The 21,796-nt window shown below is 46.4% G+C and overlaps 2 protein-coding genes and 2 long non-coding RNA genes across 5 annotated transcripts; 2 read left to right on the top strand and 2 right to left on the bottom strand.

Annotated features, from left to right (window-relative positions):
• Positions 1-3,868: 3,868 nt before the first annotated feature.
• Positions 3,869-6,557, top strand: LOC120646892. Of its 2 annotated transcripts, XR_005664632.1 has the most exons (4): positions 3,869-4,665; positions 5,051-5,321; positions 5,963-6,072; positions 6,269-6,557. It is a non-coding gene; the product is annotated as an uncharacterized LOC120646892 (long non-coding RNA). The 2 variants fall into 2 exon arrangements; XR_005664631.1 differs by having other exon boundaries at positions 3,873-5,321.
• Positions 6,558-7,045: 488 nt separating this feature from the next.
• On the bottom strand, positions 7,046-9,167 carry LOC120646893. The gene is made up of 3 exons (XR_005664633.1): positions 8,066-9,167; positions 7,821-7,967; positions 7,046-7,468 (listed from the first exon to the last, which is right to left on the bottom strand). It is a non-coding gene; the product is annotated as an uncharacterized LOC120646893 (long non-coding RNA).
• Positions 9,168-10,455: 1,288 nt separating this feature from the next.
• On the bottom strand, positions 10,456-14,714 carry LOC120646891 (probable leucine-rich repeat receptor-like protein kinase At1g35710). The gene is made up of 11 exons (XM_039923413.1): positions 14,464-14,714; positions 13,380-13,527; positions 12,795-12,866; positions 12,190-12,261; positions 11,929-12,000; positions 11,695-11,838; positions 11,515-11,595; positions 11,348-11,419; positions 11,170-11,241; positions 10,995-11,066; positions 10,456-10,883 (listed from the first exon to the last, which is right to left on the bottom strand). Exons 1-11 carry the CDS (start codon positions 14,555-14,557, stop codon positions 10,793-10,795), a joined length of 990 nt encoding a protein of 329 aa, XP_039779347.1. The 5' UTR covers positions 14,558-14,714; the 3' UTR covers positions 10,456-10,792.
• Positions 14,715-17,001: 2,287 nt separating this feature from the next.
• On the top strand, positions 17,002-21,574 carry LOC120646890 (UDP-glucose 6-dehydrogenase 4-like). The gene is made up of 2 exons (XM_039923411.1): positions 17,002-17,252; positions 19,883-21,574. Exons 1-2 carry the CDS (start codon positions 17,017-17,019, stop codon positions 21,345-21,347), a joined length of 1,701 nt encoding a protein of 566 aa, XP_039779345.1. The 5' UTR covers positions 17,002-17,016; the 3' UTR covers positions 21,348-21,574.
• Positions 21,575-21,796: the final 222 nt, after the last annotated feature.

The raw sequence follows: 21,796 nt of genomic DNA, 5'->3' as shown, positions 1-21,796 counted from the left end.
TCCAAAATGATTGTAGCATCATGGCAATGCCCGGTGAATTACCCATGCCATGCTGTTGGACAATTCTTCCACTGCCAGTGCATGCAATCATCCCAGGGAAGCCTCTAGCTGCACCCATTTGCATAAGTCTTGCTGTGTCCTCCTCATTTGGTGCTCGCAGGTATTGCTCCCCAAAAACCTCAACCACAGCTTTGACAAACTCCCTTAGGCTCTCAATTATGGTGCTCTCTGCGATGTAAAGCGCCTCATCAAGAGAATCAGCAGGAACCCCATAAACAAGCATGCTGCAGTGATCTTCTTCAAAGCACTATGGCCAAGGTCCCCGGCTGCATTCCTCCTCTGCTGAAAATATGGACAATGTGCTTCTACAGCACCTGCAATGCGCAAGAACAACTTCTTTGACATTCTAAACCGCCGTCTGAACGTGACCGGACCAAACACAGGTTCTTCTGCAAAGTAGTCATCAAAGAGCTTTGCATCTCCTTTCTGCTTGTTCCGACGAACCACCTTATGACCTTGCACAGAACCACCATGGTTGGGCTGCTCATTCTTTGCAAGATCAGCGAGCATAATAGCCGCCACATCGTAGTCCTCATCCGATGACGAGTCATCTTCAAGCAACCTCAGAAGCAATGAGTCCATCTGCACAGAACCCACAAAAAAGGCTTATTTCATCACAAGAATTACAAAATAAGTTGTCTGGCAAAGAACCATGCAAAGAACCAACAGTGATAAGATTCAAAAAAGGAGCTATTTAACTATTGCTTAAACAAGGATCACAGTGCTGCCCATGCAAGCAAGAAAGTTGCTGATCGACACAAGCTAAAGCTTAAATAATAAAATAAAAGATCTTGCAATGATTTCCTAATCATTTATCACTGTAGCATAAAAATAACATCTCAAATGAAACCATCAGCTTGAATGCAAACCTCGTGTGCTTGGAATTTATCGTTTGTCTTTGCAGAAATTTTGTTGAACACCTAGCTGGCACCTGCTGTGAGTTTGTTGTTTCGTCTCCTCCTTCCAGCTTCCTAACTGCACGGCACCCCAAGATGTTTCCAAAGAATTCACCGCTGCAAAAATGAATCTTGATTTCGCAGCTTGTATTGCGAGTGGGCAAGGCCGCACGCCCCCGGCTGTGCCCCGCCGATGTGTTTGCCAGCTACTCTGCCTGCTTGCTGCGCGAGAGCGCCACCGCTTGCCGCCGGTCACTGCGTGGACAGAACCTGGCCTGGTTCTTGGCTCGCGTGCGCCCTCAGCTGCTCTGCCTGCATGCTGCGCGAGAGCGCCACCGCTTGCCGCCGGCCGCTGCGTGGACCGAATCAGCGCCGCTCCCTTGGCCAAGGCCGACTGCTGCTTGCCCTGCTGCGCGCGCTGCAGTGTGCAGGCTCCTGGTCGCTCGCTCGGCGCCTGGCACCGCTGGAGCAGACGAGGGCGGCGGCGGCGGCGATAAGGTAGCAGACGATGACAAGTTTTTTTAGAGCACAGACTATGACAAGTTGACCCCACATGACAGGAGGGGGAAAGGGGAAAGGGAAAAATCTAACTGCTGGAGCACTTTTCCCCTATATATTGAAATTAAGAAAGAGGATTTCTCTATATGGTGAGAAAAAAAATAGGAGAAGATCAATCTTTTGGAGTTACTCTTAGTGCCTACCCATGCAAATACAAAGATGGTCCAGCCGTCCAGGCCTGCCTCTGTTAGCTACATCACGTCTACACGGGACATAGAAATAGTAAGTATCTGGGTGCTCTGAAAAGAGGGGAACTCATCCAGTGAAGAAGATGTTTTTAATACTGTACTGTACTTGATAAAAAAAAATATACTGATGCAGCTAGTAGCCATCAGCCATGCAGATGCAGGGTTGATGGGTGGTGCAAGCTACAAGGTGCATGTTCCTCCGTTTCCCAGCACTCAGATCTGGCTGCTCACCAAGACTTGCCGAGCTACCACGTGCCCGCGGCATAAAATACAGCGCCGCTCGCCCTCTTTACTACCGCTAATAGGACCCCCCCCCCCATGCACGCAGTTGCAGTATTCTGGTGCTTTCTGGCTTCTGGCCTTGTGCCGGCTCTTGATTGTTGATTCATTATACATTCCAATGGCAAATCTACCCGGTTAATGTAATGTGGTCTCTACCCTAGCTACTTACTACTGCTAAAGACTAAAGTATGCTTACTGGAGTAAGTGGATGAGGTCCCGGTAATGCTGAGCAGATCTGTGCTGGGGACCTGGGTCCCGTGCTTTCAGTGAAATTAAATTTAGTTCTTTTGGGAGGGAGAAACAACCAATCAAGCGAATGGGGTGTTTTAGTAGGGACATGGACTGAAATTCAATATGCTCCCCTGGCCGAGGGGACACCGGCCGTTTGGTTCGGTGGAGGAGGTGGTTTTGGTGGCCTTGGGTTGGTACCTGGTCTTGCTACCAGCCACTGATGACTGACTATCACTAGATGGACGCAGGAGCACTAGACCTGAAGATAAGCAAACTTGACCTGGTGTCTGTTCACCTCAAAAGAAACTCTGATTGTTTGTTGCTTAACAATACTCTTTTTTAATTACGACCACTCTCCAAAAGTCTAAACCACTCCGCGACCCAACCTACCAAACCTCATAACCTCGAGCTCGGTCCTCAGATGGGGAGTGCCATTCCGGATACGCAGAGAAAATGTCCCCTGATTTCTCACGCCCAGAGCAATGTCCAAACGGGTATTGTATTTGTATCATATCACCGGATTCTGATGACGCTGGAACTCAGACTCACACTCGCATCACAGCGGTGGTGTTCGGTGAGAAAACAACAAGGGCAAAGCTGCCGCGCGCGCTACGGCCCCCCAGGCGACCCCATGCGCGCATCGCTCGTCTCCGTCCCCACGCAGCACAGGCAGACGCAGTGGCAAAGCTTTGGCCTGGCCTGCCTGATTCGTTTGCAGACGGCGAAAACAAGTGAAAAAACAAACGTTGGATTGGGCTGGTCCCTCGGCCTGCTGCCGTGGCAACCATATCCAACAGGCACATAGAGTCGGACGCCAGTATTCAAAAGTTTTCAGGCTCCCTTCCGTATCGCTGCCTCTTCAGTAAATTAGCAGAGGCCAAACGGTTGGTGTTTCAGACCTTGATTAATGTTTAATCCGAGAAACATAAACACATAATCCTAGGAAGCACCACTCGCCAAATTCGTGTCGGCAAACCTAACCCTCCGACATCCGACATTGAGCTCTTTTATAGTGCACAATAGGACTATATACTACTGTTCGAGAAGGACTCATATATAAAGATTAGACGATTGAGATTTGTTTATACTACCGCAACTTTGATCAATAGTATAGGGTAGTATATATATAGGTAGTATATGTAGTATAAGGGTAATTTGAGAAAGATAATTATTGATATCTATTCCTTTATATTATTTTCTCTCTTTCTCTTTGTAAGGCTTGTTCCAAGGGCGCACCCTAAACCGCCCCCACCCTAAGTAGGGGGGCTTTGGGGGAGGGAGCGCTCAAACGGCTCCCCCCACACCTCCCCCTATATGTGGGGGGAGTTGAAACTCTCCCCACATATAGAGTGAGTTCCATCTCCTCATATATTTTTAATCACACCATTTCTTCGCGATATTAATCCCGTTTGAGCCTCGTAACATGATGATAATGCGTATTATGACAGTACAAATACTGTATGATTTTTTTTTAAATTCAAAAATGTTAAATAAATAGTTAGTTAATGAGTGATAGTATATAGGGGAATATATATGGGGAATGGTTGGAGAGAATGAGTTATATGGGGAGGAATCTTTTAGAGAGAGGTAGTAAAATACAGTAAATAGTACGTTTGGGGAGTTGGACGGGGGAATGGTCGGAGATAGCCTAATGTTCTTCGTTTCTACATCTGACGAGCTAGGCGGCACCCCGTTCCGGCGCTCCCCCCGTCACGAGCTCGGCGGCGCCTAGGTTCCGGCGTTCCCCCATCACGAGCTCGGCGGCGCCCCGTTCCGGCGTTCCCCCGTCACTTGCTCGACGGCGCCTAGGGTTCGCGACGCCCTACCGTCGGCCCCTGGGAGGAGGGCGGGCAGCGGCTCGCTCCCATGGCCGACGCTGCGCGCCGAGAAGGGATCATTGGCGGCGGATCGGCCCCGGCGGCGCATCTCACACCGGAGTCAAGGGCCATGGGAGGAGGGCGGGCAGCGGCTCGCCACCGCCGTGGAGTCGGCCTGCGGAGGGTCCCCCGCTCGGCCGCAGAGTCCTTGGCGGCGGCGGTGGCCCCCGCGACCCGTGCCCTCCGGCGGGAATGGCGCGGATCCGTGAAGTCGCCCCACGCACGGCCGTCTCTCGCCGCCGGGCGAGGGTGAGGGTGACGGCGAGATCCAGATCGGGGCCCCAATCCACCGTCGGCGCCCACCATCGAACTGGCGTGGCCCGTTCGTCCTCCGCCACGGCGGCAAGCAGCAGCAGTCGCAGCGGAGCCGGCTCCCTACACGGGTTGGTCATGCCGCCAGCCGCGGCCGCCCGTCGCCTCCCGCCGCCGGCCACCGCGGCCAGGGGCCAACGCCCGGACGGCCACTGGTGATGGGCCCAAGGCAGTAGCGCGACAAGGGCAAGGAGCAGGGGGCACCCTGTATCGCATCCCAATTCGGCATCTCGGCAATGGATCCCCGTCGACCAATTGGAAGTACTGATCCTCTTTCTCTCCGCTCTGGTTCCTGTTAGGCCTTGCAATGTTTTTGCACAAATCGTATACTGCCCATGAAGTTGCCATTATCCGTCTTGGTGAAAACAATCTCTGTCCAGTCATTACTTCCTTGTGCATTCAGGGGTCAGGATCTCTGCATCATGTGCAGAGCTTGTTGTTCAACTTTTAAATTATGTTGAGCTACTTGCTTATCTGAACAGGTTTTAGTTTAGTTTGCTATCTCTTTTAGTATGCACTAGTATAGAATGTCATTTACATGTTGCATGATCTACTCATGCAGGTTGATTGGCTAATAGTTTAGAATTTCATTTGTTTGGGATAGCTTTAGGGAATTTATCTGTTGTTGATCTTGCTGGTTTTGCAGGCTATACTCAATAAATATATGTATCATGTTTCTTCAGTATGCAGAAGTAATTGCTGGTCACAATGCAATAGCTGCTGGGAGGATTGAAGTTGCTGGCAGAATAAAAGCATATTCACTTCACTAACTGACATTATTCAAGTTCAGGCTCGACTTACAGTAGGAAAATTTTTTATTGCAGATTCTGCTTAGCAGGCATGGATTATGGGTATAATGGTTGACATGATATAATTTTTTTCTGGTCATGTTGCCAACTGGTCAAGGACTAACCCAGGTAAGATTGCCGTAGAACAATGGTTGACATGATATACTTTTATTTCAGAAATTAATTGACATGATATACTAGTAGTGAAGAATATGAAGCACAGCCACAGCTGATTCTTATTGTTTTTTTTTTTGGGAGGAAACAGGAGGGGTTTTATCCCCTACTGATTCAGCTGACTCTTCTTATCTGGTTTGGCTCTTTGATAAATAATAACATGGTTGTATTAGAAGAATTACAGGCCACCTCTTTGTTACCCTTACTCCCTGATGTATTGCATGCAGTCAGAAACTGAGTTTAGCTTATGTATTGTTGTTGACTTCACAGAAAATTGAATTACTGATATAGCCTAGTTTAGCTTATGTATTGCGTGCTGTCAGAAACTGAGTTTCGCATTATATGAGGAGCAGAAATCTATTTAGCTTGCTTCATTCTAAATGGAAGAGCTCTGAATACAGTGCCAGATTGGTAAAGTTAGACCTGAATCAGAAATCTATTTAATGTCAGATTGGTAAAGTTAGGCCTGAATCAGAAATCTATTTAATGTCAGATTGGTAAAGTTAGGCCTGAATCAGAAATCTATTTAATGTCAGAAATCAATTGCAAGATACCTAATATCTGATAGGAAATAATATTTGAACTCCATTATGTAGGATGATATATATGATGAAGAAACACGGACTGAATGAAGCACAGTTGAGAAGAAGAGCTTGCCAGGAGAAGGTACTGCCCAAGCAGATAAAAGTGGCCCTTAAACTGATCTGTGAGTATCACCGTGAAAGTTTACGTAAATGCTAAATGTCAATAGGAGCTCTACCTCAGTGAATTCTTTACTAATAGAACATGAACATCAAATGTGGTGACACTTAACGTAAATGCTAAAGGTCAAAAACTGAGTTTAGCTTATGTATGCAAGGTGATGTCATGATCTGATACCCTTTTTAACTTTTTGGCCGCAGCACAGGGATTCATATCGAGAAAGTAATACTCACACGGCCTCTTGATGTGTTCTCCTGGCTTTCCCGGTGTGGTAGCTCAAACCTAGTGTTTTTTTGTAGTCTGTACTGGTGGAGCATGTGAATTTTGTGCTATCAAAGTGTGTCAATTCCTACTTTCAAATCAAGAATTCAACAATATCAATCTTGTAATGCAATGTATAAGTGTACTTGTGTCTTGTGTTATTAAAAAAAGGACCGGACTCTCTCCTGCTTGTTTTCCGTGATAAAAAAAGGAAATCCAATTGTCATAGGTGCGTGTGCGTGATTAATAAAGAGAAGGAACCAAAACCGGACTCTCTCCTGCTTGTCTTCCGTGATAAAAAAAAGGAAATCCGGTTGTCATAGGTGCGTGTGCGTGATTATTAAAGAGAAGGACCGGACTCGCCTTTCATGTCTTCTGACGTGCTAAAATAAATGAGATCCAATCCCAGTTAAATAAATGTGATAATGCACCCATTTTTCTGAAAGCTGGCATTGGAATTCATGATACTTGCTAAAAAAGAAGTTGCCGTCGCCATGTGTTGTAAATAAAATACAAATGCCAAATAAAATATTGTCTTGCCAAACACGTTGCCGTCGTCATGTGTTGTCAATAAGATAGAAGTGCCAAATAAAATTGTCTCTTATCAAACACGTTGCTCGCATCCCCTACATGGCCAAAAGAAGTAGCTTAGTTCTCTACTTATACATGGACGCGAAGTGTTTGGGGACCTGTGCCTCATCACTGTATCGACAAGAGCAAGCTAAAATCAGGGCATTTTATTTACTAGTAGGTAAAATATAAGAAATAGTACAATGTCATCGAAAGTATAATTCTATCTACATTCAGTATTGCACTGGCAAAATTTTTGCACACTCAAAACCATGAGGAAACTATCCAGTCTAGAGCTGCGCCTTCATAGATTAGTCCATATAAATCACCCCTGACAAGACTTCCAACTTCCATATTGACACCATTTTGCAGACATACTTTTATCAGGAGGCGTCACATCACAATTTAGTTTCAAAATGCTAGCAGACAATATATACTCAATTGAACACCCTCTTGTTCTGCAAACAGATAATACTGAGATGAAGTCGCGTCATAGCTGCAGCAGATTTAGACCCTTCAATGCGTGTTTTCTGTTGTCTGTTCTATACTTTATGAATTATTTATCCAACCTGCCATTCAAGAATACCCCGTCAGCTAAATACTGCTATCTTCTTTATGACAGAAAGAAAACAAATTAATAGAGATGAGAAGGAAAGTGGACAAACTGGAAGCCTAAACATGTCCTAAGTATTCAGAGGACAGAATTGAAAAACAAGCTCATGGATTCAGAAACTAGCACTACATATCTTAACAAAACTCAGAAAGAATTAGAAGCCGCTCTTGTGGAGAAAGAGAGCCATATCAACCAAATTATAGAGAATGCAGCTACTTCCAACCCTGATCAGACAATAACTCTAATGGAACCCCTGCAGCAAAAAGAAATTGAGCTTAACAAACCTGAAAATTCTAGTGATTCCATACCTGCTACAGCAGATGAGAACTCCAATAGTACCACTGCATCAGAGAGCAGCCACTAGGATGAAAGCACTGTTGTGGGAGCAAACAACGAAAATGCAACTTCAGACACAACGACACTTGACAAACCAGAAAACTCTGGTCACTCCATGCCTACGCCAGCAGAAGAAAATTCCAGTATCACTAATGCATCAGATAACAGCAAGCAGGATGAGGGAGCAATCATAATGCCACTTCTGATGCTGCTGTACCTGACAAATCCTTTACGGAATGCATAAGCATTGTAAAAACTCGAAGAAATCTTCCTCGGTATTAAAGGTCCGATTTGCCACATAGTTATATTCCTCAATTTCCTCTAGGCTTACATACCCATTCGCCTCCATCAATTACCCTGCTGGAATGGGAAAAAAAAGGATCACATCTATTTCAACATTTAATCACAAACAAAAAAGCTACAAGTGCTGATGGATTTAATTCTTTATGGATTTATTCTTCATCATCCATGATCCTTACAGAATGTACGAACACACAATTGATTAAATATTCATGCTCACTTTCAAATGTATGAACCTTTCAAATGCTTATGTTGCTTAAAAAAAGTGCTACATATTACACTAGTTTATTGCTGTTCAAATTATACTCGATATGTTATAACTAATTTGAGCACAATAGCAGTAATAACTTTCATGTAGCTTCCTGTCAATAAGTAATCACCTGTGAGTCATCAGATGAAAAAGAAAGAAAAATTATGACTGGGTTTCGTAAGCAAAAAATTGCGCCCTCGCATGCTTCAATGGATCAGAGCCCGTTCAAAAAATGGAGGGACAGAGAGACAAGAGATTCAGAAGTTCAATTCCCGCCTGTCAAGATCTCGCCGGAAAGCCGGTGTCAAAACGGAAACTGCGCTGGTCCTGGCCCCCAGCGCACCACCACGCGCAGGTCCGCCGGCCGACCACGGCAACGCGCCTGGGAATGGCCGTCCCTCCTGCGATGAGCACAGGGCCCTCGGCCGGCGGCCTGGAAGGGAAGGCACGAGGGGGAGGGGGGCGACGGCCTCGATCCAGGATCCCTCTTCCGGCAGCGAGGACGAGAGGAGGCGGCCCTCTTCCGGCGGCGGCGAAGGCCTCGATCCAGGATCCCTCTTCCGGCGGCGACGACGAGAGGAGGCGGCCCTCTACCGGCGGCGGCGATGGCTTCGATCCAGGATCCCTCTTCCGGCAGCGACGACGAGAGGAGCCGGCCATCTTCCGGCGGCGACGAAAAAAGGAGGCGGCCTGGACCCTCGGCCGGCGGCGACGAGGACAGGGGAATGGAGTCTGCAAGAGCGGGATAGGGAGCTAAACGAAAAATAAAACTAAAAGTTCTACTCAATTTATACAAACCTGTTAATGACAATTTTACCCTTTTTAATCGACTACCAAGTGGTAGTATTATGCACCGTAAAAGACTTCCCGACATTTCCGTGAGCTACGCAGAAGTGCAGATCACATGGCTGAATGGCTCTGATGTATGCATCGGCACAGTGTCAAACAGTGTGATGAAATAAAGCTTTTTTTACTGCTGAAATAAAGCTACAAGTGTGATGAAGCAGCTAGCTACAGTCTGAGGAGGATTTGGTTCGTATTTTGAAGGGGGTTAGGTTTCTGCACATCAAGAAGTCGCTCTGTATGCATTCCAATATGCCATTGCCATCGCAATGATGGTCGTCCTCCATGTGCCTTGTACAGCTCCATGCCTGGAACAACTCTTTCGATCCGGCAAATAAGATAGCACTGGATTTGCAAGGGAACTGGGGAACTGGACCATTGGGTGGATGGTGACACTCCATGTGGATGAAAAATCTGAAAGAAATGTTTTGCTAAGGCAAAAGATCAAGAATGCCAGTAGTACTGGCATTACCATACATTGGATTGTTCAGCATATTCAGAATTAAGGGAGCATTTACAGAAGCTCATGGTGCAATGGTAATGAGCTCCAAATGCAGGATGCACATTTGGCAGATGAATGTAATTTTATCATTCAATGCCTTCAGTATCTATCTATTCACCAGATTTATAGGCATCAACATTGGCAACACTGGCCAGATCGATCGGGACATGGATTTCTGAGACGCATCCAATTTCATGATACTGCAGTGAGAGTTCAGAAGGAAACACAGGATACCAAAAAAGCAGCATGGACCACTAACAACAAAGGTAATAGCGCTAAAGTAATAAATGGTGTGGGAAATGCATGTGACCTTGACAGTATTCTTTGCTGCAGCAATCATCCAATCAAACTGTGCAGCATATGAATAACTGGATCTTCTGCACCCAAGTTAGTAGGAGACCGTGCACTACGTTTGTCCCGAGCATTAACCCAACTTCTGATCGGAAATGATGGGCATGATTGGAATGCAGTGATTTCGCATGAATTTCGTGCAAGTTTTATTTTACAACAAACGATTCCATCACAGTAATATCGGCGAAAATTCCCGTGTTCTCAACAAGGCAAAACTGGGAAGGGGATGGGCTGTGACTCGACTCTTGAGTGCCCCTTTTCTTGGGCAGATCCAGCCTGGCATTAGCAGATTCTCCGCCCACATGCCCACGCTTTCAAGTATTGATGGCACCAAATTTGCTTCCAAAAAGGCCAGATCATATCCAGTGGTGTAACAGGAATATCATTGGCCGCTGGTTGTACCAGTGCTGTAGGTGGCATTGCAAATTTGCAATTTGCTGGGGTTACATCTGAAGAGTATCTCTGTCATACAGCAAAGACGCAGAGGGATGCGGTAAACAATACAGCCTGTACACTCATCCAATGATGATGGGAGTATGACAGTGTCCTTTACTGTTCAGTGTTTTTTCCTCCCTTTCTTAGCACTTTGTAGATTTGTCACTGAACAGTACAGTGAGAAACATAGCTACATACTGTATATGCTAAAAAGTAATTGTGGTGTCTGTAGCAGTCTACTACAGGACCCTAAACGAGCGTGGCTAAACTAAACTGTCAGCATCAGGCAGTTCCAGCACCTTGTGCGTTCCTTTTGGTCTGGTTCCTGGCCTGAAGTGGTTTCCTTCAATGTATCTGAAGCAAGCACATGCAAATATTTCAATAACTGTACAGTGGAAGTAAAATGGAATTCTTTCTGAAAATAATTTTGGTTTCCTTATAATTTAGATTCTGAAGCCAACTTACAGCTCCTTCAGATATGGATGCTTGTATAACCCTTCGGGTATCCTTCCAATGAAGTTGTTATTGTCCAAGTACCTGCCACAAACCATTGTAACATGACAACCAGATGGATGCTAAAGAACGACAATGATCATTCCTACACAATAGAATTCAATAAATTTCAAGCAGTGAGACTCACAAATAGATCAGTCTCGGGATGTTAACTAGCTTCGGCGATATTGATCCAATCATCTTATTATTGGACAAGTGCCTGTAGAAGGTATAAGGATGATCAGATGATTTAATATTTCTATTTGAAAGGAGGTATATGATGAAAGGTCTTGATGCAACAATGTCTTTAGCTTCAGAGAACTTACAAAATCTCGAGGTTTGTCAAATTTGCAATCTGATCTGGCAGCACACCAGTCAATTCGTTATTGTTAAGGTAACTGTGGGACACAATTTAGCAGTCAGCAAAGGAAGACAGCACTCACCATTCAGGAGGGAAGGATGAATTTGGTAACAGGTTTATATTTCTACTTACAGATTTCTCAAGGAGGGGAAGCCATTCCCGTTGCCAATAAAATCCCTGAGAGTGCCTGTCAAATGGTTGTTCCCAACATCACTGCATAATTAAGATGTCATGTCATATATTTAAAACCCGAGTGAACATTTTCTTTTCCCCTGTGAACAAAAACTAGAAGGAACCAGGTAAGATGTTTACAGGTGACGTAGGTTCTTTAGAGTTCCCAGTTCTGAAGGGATCCGCCCCGTGAAGCGATTCTCATGAAGATAAAGGTAACGAAGTTCTGGCAGGTTTGCAAGCTCCACTGGAATCTCGCCTTTAAAATTGTTGAAGCTCAAGTACCTATAGAATTCCCAGTAACACGAAGAGAAATCAGAAGTGAAGCATTTCTCTATCCAGATAAAATCCAGTACATTCTAAAAATGAACCTACAAGTGTGTCAGTTTCTTCAGTTCACCAATTTCAGGAGGAAGCACATCTTGAAGCTTATTCCACCTCAGGTTCCTAAGATACAAACAAACTTTCTTAGATGAAGAGCAACTATATTCAAATTAAACATTGACTAAAGGGGGCGAAGAAATAATAACAGTGCAATATTGATTCAAGGGTATTCAGTATCTGAGGCGATTGTTGGATTGCAGAGAATAGAGACTTCTGTTCTATGTAGCAAAGTGCAAGATATTCCATACTTACAATATCCGGAGATGTTTTAACCGTCCAATCTGCGGAGGAATTGGCCCTGTCAACTTGTTATTGTGAAGATCCCTATAATTGAGAAAGTTACACAATGGTTTGAGCATAAAATAAAGATGTTTTAGGGTAAGGGCAAAGTCGTAAAGATATTTTACTGAAGCCCTTCACATGATTATTCACTAATGAGATCGCTTTCAGTCTCTTGATATTTTTTGGATGGCAAATGAGAGTTGCAACTCAGAGACAAAAAAAAATGAAACAGAAGCTGACAAAGTTAACAAGTGATGATGGTTAAGGGATAAATCTAGCTTTCCATTGTGGCAATGATCTCTCCAAAGACCAAACTAAGGGAGCATAGCACAGCAGAACTGGAGCTTCATTTTTACAAGAGTATATAAATCTAGCAGATGCTTTGCCATGCACACTAGGACTCTTACTAATGGTTATCTCAAGACCAACAGACACAACAAGTATATGAAGAACATGAACTCAAATCAGGTTATATAAAATAATTACAAAACATCAATAATAATATTGTCATGTGCCTGAAGATCCTAATATTGAACATAAGAATAAAGCAGCACTGACAAGGAAAATGTTCTTACAATCTTCTCAGATCCAACAGGTTAGTTACTGCTGTTGGGAAAGGACCAACTATAGATACAGCATAGACTTCCCTGAAACAAGATACACAATGGCACTCAGCATGTATGCATAGAAACAGTGCATAAAGCTTCAGAAAAAGCAGTAAGCATGATTTTGCAATTCATGAAGTTGAAACACGTAACCAGGACGCATGCATCAGTCATAGATGCTAATTATCTTATATATCTCAAACCATGAAAAACACATAGTAGACAAGTAGGTAATACCACCACCTTGTTCTAACAACAATTTTCTTTTAAGTTGCAGGTTTTCTTGATAGCTTTAACAAAAGCCCCCTCAATCGGATACAACATGGAGGTGTGTGTTGACTAATAGTTTTTGTGATGATACTTGCACTGTAAGGAAACATTTCAAATTAATAGATGATAGGAGTTTACTGTGTTGGAGCAAAACTAAATTTTCAACCTTTGAGGCTTTAAGTTTTACAATTTTTTAATCTTTGGGAAGGAAATTTGAAATCATAAAATAACCTTCAAATGCTTATGTATGCCACTAGAGAAGGTAAATCAAGAAAATGTTCTTACAGTTCAGTCACAACTCTGTAATCCCCTTGCTGTGAGCATGTCACACCAGACCAGGGTGGTAGATCACCATGCCCGCAAGGGTCATCACCAACCCATGAGTATACAACTCTCCAGCCCAGTGAAGATTTTATCTCATTCAATGCTTTCACTGCATAAAAAAGACCAATTTTAGTTCCAGCATTTAAGAACTGAGCAGTTTACGAAACGTTGCTAACTCCAACTTTTTTTTTGGTAAGGCTAACTCTGACTAATGTCTTCGAGCATAACTACCCCTTCATGAGCCCTCAAGCAATTAGGAAACGTAAGAGCATCTCTAGCGGATCCCCATTCCCCAATCCAACTACCATATTGGGAGAGTTTGTGTAAAAATTATGCTCCAGCAGATCCCCTTTATCTTTCCTCTTTCCCAATAATTATTGGGACGAACCAGTAATTCACCCCAACTCTCCCCAAATAGAGGGAGAGTTGAAGCTCTTCCAATACAGTAGTAAGCTTGGAATGAGATCATTGGGGAACTGCAAAAGCAACTTTCCCAATAACCATGAAAGAATTATTAGGAGATCCCCATTAGATGGTTATTGGGAAAGATTTCTTGGGGAACTGCTAAAGATGATTAACGCTCATTGGTGGCACTAGGAAATGACACACTAGGAACCATAAGTCCATAAGCATTCTGTAACAAACCCATTATCATTGATATTACAGAATTGGGTCCGAACAGTACAAAGGGGTGACTTGCAATGAGAGAAACAAGTTTACATCTTAAACGAGAAACTACAAAATGGATCCCACTGTTGCGCTTACGCCGGAGTTTATGCTACATCACATGGCTCCTGAAATGCACAGCCGAGCCCATGACTGCAAGGAGGGCCAATGCTACCAGCAGAGCAGACGCCCAATTTAGCGCCGCTGAGCAAGGAAGCGCATGGTCCCGGATGGAAGGTTCTGTCAGATCTCCAATGGCGCAGCCAAAAGAACCAAATTTTCTCTTATACTAACTCCAATTCGCAGTGAGCAGCCAGGAGTTCACCGACGGGATCGGGAATGGCACCGGGTGGGAGGAGAAAAAGGAGCAGTCACGTACCGTCTCTCTTCACCGTCTTGCCCCGCGCCGCACCGGCCAGGAGGAGAAAGAGGACGAGGAGAGGCAAGGCGCGGGCGAACGACGCGGCGGCCATGGACGGACGGGGAAGGGGCAGCGCGCTAGTGGTGGCGCGGCACGCGGCGGGGCACCATAAGAGAGGAGACGGGGAGCGGAACTGCGGAAGGAAGGTGGCGCCGCACTGGAGGGGATGGGGTAGTGGGAGTGGGAGTGGGAGTGGGCGGATGGGCACTCAGGTCACGAGTGAACACAGTCACATGGCGCGCTCGCGCGTTTCACTTGCCGCGTCGGTGGGTTGGGCAGGTCTGGTCGTTGCGTTGGGCGGGAGCGCACCGTGGCGGCGCGGTGCGGCCGTGCTCGCCTACCGGATCTCCGCCCGCGCCGCGGCCGAGGAGGACGCGGAACGCCGCCGAACGGCCCCGAACAGTGGTGGAAATTCGCGCGAGGAAGCGTTCAGGTTGGTGATGCCGATCCACCGTCCATGTCACTGCCTGTTCCTTATTTTTTTAAAAAAGATGTCACTGCCTGTTCCCGTCACAGCCATCACACTGGATGAGGGTTTAAAATTCACCGCAAAACCGCATCTGAAAAATCAGGGGAGTCGAAGTGTAATTTTATTTTTGCGTCGGGGAATGTAGATGATGCGCAACGTTGTTCGAGGGGCAGAGAATGATTTTTTTTTGAAAGGGCAGAAAAGGAAATTGCTCGTCAACAAAAGTAGTAGTTTTTGAAAGGGAGTACTGTTCCGGGGCCCATTCCAGCACCGGAAGTCCGGAAGCCCACAAGTTACATCCCACGGCCCAGCGGAAGCCCGGAGGCAGCCTGAGAACTTGGCAAGGAGCCCAGCGACCTCCACGCGCGCGCACCACCGTGCCCCGCCGGCACCGCGGGTCCGCGGCACGCGGTCCGCTGCCGTCTGCCGCCCGCGTGCTCCTCGCTCCTGCTCGGTGCCCGTCAGAACTGGTTGGCCGCCGCAACAGCAAACCACGCGGTTCGCGGACAAACCGAATGGCATGCTACACGGCAATACAGCACACAGCGCGCACCGACACCAGTGACGGCACTGACGGTGGGGGAGAGGAGAAGTGTTTGGTAATTTGGTTCGGTCAGATGTTCACGACAGTCAAAGGGTGCTGCTTCTCAATTCCAATTAGACTTCATGGATGTCAGGCCAGTGGCGAACTTGTTTAGATGCGTAAATTTTTGGGTATAAAGTATTGTAACACTTTCATTTGTATTTAATAATTATTATTCTGTCGTGGATTAATTAGACTCAAAAGATTCGTCTCGCAAATTATAGATAAAATATGTAATTAATTATTTTATTTAGCGGCATTTAATACTTCATACATACGTTGAAACATTCAATGTGATGGAGAATCTTGTAAAGTTTTGAAATTTTGAAGGCAATTAAACAGGGCCTAACTGCCACATGACACGCCTCGTTGTGTGTGTGGATCCAATTTCGCATTTTCGGAGCAAAATTTGCCGTACAGATTAGCAGTTGCAATGTCAACGTACCCAAATTTTGGGTTAGCTTCTATTCATTTTATATACTCTCTATTATTATTTACATATCGTATTAAGTTTATCTTAAATTAAATCTAACAAACTTTTGCCAAATTTATAGAAAGAAGTAATAACATTTATAACATTAAATTTGTTTCATTGAATCAACAGTCCACCATAAAATATATGTTGATAGTGCATATGTTGGATAGTACAATTGTTGATATATTTTTATTACAGATTTGATCAAAATTGGTTAAATTTGACTGAAGACATATCTAATACTACATGCAAATAACAATGGACCGAGTAAACCCAAACGAAAACGGGATTACCAAACAAATGACGTCTATGTTGAGATTGTTGAGCTTACCGATCAAACATAACACATCCCTATGGAATATTTAACTAAGAAATAACACCTCATCTCTAGTCTTTTTGAAAGAAATCTAGATTCAAGATGCACCAATTTCTTTTTTACAGAAGATCACCAGCTTTTATAGAAAGCAATTAAAGGTTTGGTAACAACAAAGTTTGTTGGGATGCCAACTTGCTAGCAGAGTGCGCAAAGAAAGGGTGTGTTTAACTGGTGAAAAAGTTTGGGTTTTGGTCCTGTAGCACATTTCGTTGTTACTTGAGAAATAATGTCCAATTATGGATTAATTAGGCTTAAAAAATTCAGCTCGTGCTAATCAGTTAGACTGTGTAATTAGTTATTTTCTTTAACTGTATTTAATGCTCCATGTATGTGTCCGAAAATTTAATGTGACAGATACTATGTAAATTTTTTTGGCAAACAGAAAACCAGGACGCAGCCTGTAGGTAGTTCCGCACCAATCGCTCTCGTCAGGTCGACTTCTGGCCGCAACAAGGTCAATGCACCATCTTCTATTGCCGGTGCAGTGTAGGCCGTAGGCGTGCAATAGAAGCAGTCGGACTCGGAGTCTCGGACATGGTTTCTGGTGGTGCCAGCCGGTGGGTCAGCTGGCCCCCACCTCACCTCGTGCGAGGTGGGTGGGGGGAGAAATGGCAGAGAAATACGAGGCCGCGTCGCGTAGGCGTAGCGTTGGTCCGTTGGCTCGTCGCGTTTCCACGCCCCTCTCCTATTTAACCCGCTCCTTCCATCTCCCCCGCTCAGAACACGAGTCGTCTTCCACTCCGCCCTCACTCCTCATTCCTCAACGGCTCAGGCAGCCAGATCCAGATCCCGCGGCGAGGGGAAGAAGAGGCTCCCATTGTCGGGTTGGTCAGGACTTCAGGAGGTATGCTTCCGCCTCTCGATCTGGGCTCGGATTTCCCCTTTGTTCCAGTAATTTCAGTCCCTTGCTGCTCTGCGGGGATTCGTCTATTCGCTGCGACTAAAAGCACTCAAATCCGAATCACTCCTGTCCGGAATGGGCGCTCCGACCACCCTCCAGGCGGTTCAGATTTTTTTTCTCCCTGCGTGCGGTTTACTTTGTTTTCCATTTCTCTTTGTTCGGAGGATGCGGGGTCAACTGTCTGCACCCCAGGTCCCCAACGATCACCGACTTTAACCTTTTCTTTATTTTTTTTCGATTTGTTAGTCTCACGAGATGTCGAGATGGCATCTGACACTAAGTTTACGCCTGAGTGGATTGACAGAGGATGCGGGCCGTGTTAGTATTTCAGGTGCCTCAAGATTATTCTAGACTTTCGCCCGGAGAATCCCATCCACTGCACGCACTCAGCCCTGGAATCCGGAGCCGCAGTCGTGGAGGCCCTCCTGGGCGCAGCGCCGTTGCAGTGCCACTTCCAGCCGCGGCCAACTCCCGAACGCAGCCACCAACCAGCCGCACCTCCCCCGCGCGGCCACGCCGCCTCCGCCACACGTCGCACGCGGTCACCGCCTCATCATCACAGGCGTCGCAGCCACCGCAGCCGGCGATGGCGACGGCGTCTGAGGGCGTCGTTCTCCCCGTAGGGGGCGTCATCAAGGAGCCCCATCCGTGTTGCACGGGTTCTCTAGCCTGTCCACCTTTGGACGGCGGCGCCTTCGGCGGCGTCACCTCCTTGGAGGCGTCGTTTGCAGAGACCCATCTCAGCCTGTGGCTTTGCCGGTGTCGCCGTGGTCAGGGGTGGCCTCTGCCGGTGGTGCGGCAAGGCGGCTGGTGCAGGCGGTTGGCTCGAAGGGGGTTGCCGAGCCCTCATGGCGGCGGCCAAAATTATGCCCGCAGCCAAGGGTCTTCGCTCGGGTGTCGGTTCCTGGCTGCTTGCAGCGGACCGCGGCGGCTGGCGTTGCTTGGCAATTGCCAGTGTGGTGTGGGACTGCGTCGGAGGACGGCGCTCGCAGCAACGACATCGTGGGAAGACTAGGTTTGCAGCGGACTGTGGCGGGTTGCTCTGCATCGCTCGGCGACTCGGTATGGTACATCGTCGAAAGATGGCGTGGACGACAACTTGGGTTGCTAGCATGATGGCGGTGGTTTGTTGCGCGGGTGGTGCAACGTGATGCTATTGTCCGGCGGGCGCGGCTAGTCTGTTTCTGACGGGGTTCTTGGAAACGGGGTAACACTGTGCTTCATCCTGGCAGCGACTTTGTAGACGGATTTGCGACTCGAAGTGCTGAGGCGGGCGTGGCGAGGCCCCCGTGTGAGGCGAGGCGACGAGTGAGGTGGAGTCCAACGGCGGATGTGGCGAGGCCCCCGCGCGTTGTGTGTCGTGGTGGCGACTGCGAGACAGCCTGTGTTTGGTCCGAATCCGGTGATTTCACCCTGTCGGATGGTGTGTGGTGTTGCAGCGGCACTACGGCGGTGGGTCCCACATGATGGTGGCCTTCTTCGGTGCGGTGCGGTCTGTTTATCTTGTTTCCCTGTCGGCGCGGGGCCGTACCTGACGGTGGCTACATGAGATGGAGAAGGTTGTCAGCTGCGGCCTTAGTGGAGTGGTCTCGTTCGTGTCTACGTCCCAATCCGACTGGACAGTGTTGTCTCTTGGAGACGTTTGCGTGGCTTGCGTCGACGTCCCAATCCGACTAGCCTGTGGAGTTGTGTTCGGCGCGTGTTGATGTCCCAATCCAACCCGCCGGTTTTGTTGTTAAGTGTTCTTTTCTTTTTTCCTGGTTATGGCCTCCCAGGGCTATATCCTTGTATTTTTTCTGCTATATCAATAGAAACGCACTCGTCGAGCGTTGTTCGTTAAAAAAAAAAGATTATTCTAGTTGATAAAAAGCGAGCGAGGTCACTGATTGCCAAATGCCAACAAGCGAGACAACCTGGTCACGCATTTAGTTTATCACCGAATGTCAGATCTCCACTAGACACCGCGATGCCAAGTGAATGCACTGAAACTGTCGTTCATGAAAAGTCCTTAAGTTAAAGCAGCTGTGCACTGAATGTTTTTTTTTACTCCACATAAGATTCATACCTTCAGAATTCCATGTCTATGTATGGATGTGGCATGCTAAAAGCTATGGGCTTTGGCATAAAATTGGTAACCCGAAGCATATGCATGAGCCAATATGGCCACCAAAATTGCTCTTGGCAGTATCGGTGGCTTGGCTGCTGCTCAATTGATGCATACCATTACGCCCTACAATTCTTCTACTGTATCAATAGTTCAGTTTATCAAGACTGTCATTATCTATTTGTTATTACCAGCTTTTCAGCAAATAAACTCTCTGTTAATGCTAACAATCACCGGAAACCTTGTAAATTTAACTGTCAGTATCTGAGATAATTTATTCATTGTCTTCACCTTGATTCTTTTACAGCTCCAAAATCTTCTGAAATATATTGGGGGGTGGGGGTGGGGGTGTGGGGTAAATAATTTCGAGTCTTTGTGCATAATATATGACATAGCAATGATTATCTTGTCCCCATTAATCATGCTTACTGAGATAACTAATGTCAGTATTCCCATTTTCGTCATGCAGTTACTTGGATAGTTTAAGAAAGATGGTGAAGATATGCTGCCTCGGTGCTGGATATGTTGGCGGCCCAACCATGGCTGTCATTGCGCTGAAATGCCCTGCTATTGAAGTTTGTGTCGTCGACATTTCTGTTCCACGCATTGCAGCATGGAACAGCGATCAGCTCCCTATTTATGAACCGGGCCTTGATGAAGTGGTCAAGCAGTGCCGTGGCAGGAACCTTTTCTTCAGCAATGACATTGAGAAGCATGTTGCTGAGGCTGATATCATCTTTGTCTCTGTGAACACACCAACCAAGACCCGTGGTCTTGGGGCTGGCAAAGCTGCAGATTTAACCTACTGGGAGAGTGCAGCCCGCATGATCGCAGATGTGGCCAAGTCTGACAAGATTGTGGTTGAGAAGTCCACTGTCCCTGTCAAGACTGCTGAAGCCATTGAGAAGATCTTGACACACAATAGCAAGGGAATCAACTTCCAGATCCTCTCAAATCCTGAATTCCTTGCAGAGGGCACAGCAATTGAGGACCTTTTGAAGCCTGACCGTGTGCTCATCGGTGGCCGGGAGACTCCAGAAGGCCAGAAGGCTGTTAAGGCCTTGAAGGATGTATATGCCAATTGGGTCCCCGAGGACAGTATTCTCATAACCAACCTATGGTCAGCTGAGTTGTCTAAGCTTGCTGCAAATGCCTTCTTGGCTCAAAGGATCTCATCAGTTAACGCAATCTCAGCTCTGTGTGAGGCCACTGGTGCCAATGTCACAGAGGTGGCCTACGCTGTTGGCAAGGATTCAAGGATCGGACCCAAATTCCTGAATGCTAGTGTTGGTTTTGGAGGCTCCTGCTTCCAGAAGGACATTCTCAACCTTGTGTACATCTGTGAGTGCAATGGACTGCCTGAGGTCGCCAACTACTGGAAGCAGGTTATCAAGATCAATGATTACCAGAAGAGCAGATTTGTGAACCGTGTGGTGTCTTCCATGTTCAACACTGTTTCTGGAAAGAAGATTGCAGTGCTCGGCTTTGCCTTCAAGAAGGACACTGGTGACACGAGGGAGACTGCTGCCATTGATGTTTGCAAGGGACTCCTTGGAGACAAGGCCAAGATTAGCATCTACGATCCGCAGGTGACTGAGGACCAGATCCAGCGCGATCTCACGATGAACAAGTTTGACTGGGACCACCCGATCCATCTGCAGCCAATGAGCCCAACTGCCGTGAAACAGGTCTCTGTGACCTGGGATGCCTATGAAGCCACCAAGGGGGCACATGGTATCTGCATCCTGACTGAGTGGGATGAGTTCAAGACACTCGACTACAAGAAAATCTATGATAGCATGCAGAAGCCTGCGTTCTTGTTCGATGGTCGCAACGTAATTGATGCTGAGAAGATGCGGGAGATCGGTTTCATTGTTTACTCCATTGGAAAGCCCCTTGATCCCTGGCTTAAGGACATGCCTGCCGTGGCTTAAATAGTAGAAATCCTAACAAAATGTTGCTGGTTGTTCGAGGACTCTACAGTCTGCATCCACATTCCCTGCCCTTCCATCTTCTATAGCGGGTCATATAGTTCACAGTGAACAGAGGTAGTTTGCCCTGCATGTTTTGATTGTAATGTACTCTATATGTATTGTCTTTTGTTACCTGATTACAGAAAATGAATAATTGCAAAAGTTATCAGATGATTTCTTTATTCTAACTAACATATATACTAGTTCTAGTGTCTTTGAAGCTGTCACAATAAAATTCAAAAAGAGCTATTCGTTGTTTTTCAGATTAGCAGGGAGCAATTGTCATGTTTGATCCAGAACCAGAATATTGGCCTCTCGACAAACCAGGTCAATGACTCAGCAGGATTTATGTTTACTTAGAAACGATGAGAAGAATTTAATCTCAACTAGGTGTATAGCCCGCGCATTTG

This window comes from Panicum virgatum, chromosome 9K (assembly GCF_016808335.1).
Source record: "Panicum virgatum strain AP13 chromosome 9K, P.virgatum_v5, whole genome shotgun sequence".
Taxonomy (NCBI): domain Eukaryota; kingdom Viridiplantae; phylum Streptophyta; class Magnoliopsida; order Poales; family Poaceae; genus Panicum; species Panicum virgatum.
This window is presented reverse-complemented; position numbering and strand designations above follow the sequence as displayed.

Excerpts from the sequence above, each read along its gene's own strand:
- LOC120646890 (XM_039923411.1), top strand. The coding sequence starts at position 17,017 with ATGGCAGAGAAATACGAGGCCGCGTCGCGTAGGCGTAGCGTTGGTCCG. Across the intron at positions 17,253-19,882 it reads GTTGGTCAGGACTTCAGGAG|TTACTTGGATAGTTTAAGAA; the intron begins GTATGCTTCCGC and ends TTCGTCATGCAG.
- LOC120646891 (XM_039923413.1), bottom strand. The coding sequence starts at position 14,557 with ATGGCCGCCGCGTCGTTCGCCCGCGCCTTGCCTCTCCTCGTCCTCTTT. Across the intron at positions 13,528-14,463 it reads CAAGACGGTGAAGAGAGACG|TGAAAGCATTGAATGAGATA; the intron begins GTACGTGACTGC and ends TTTTTTATGCAG. Across the intron at positions 11,067-11,169 it reads ATCCCGAGACTGATCTATTT|GTACTTGGACAATAACAACT; the intron begins GTGAGTCTCACT and ends GGTTTGTGGCAG.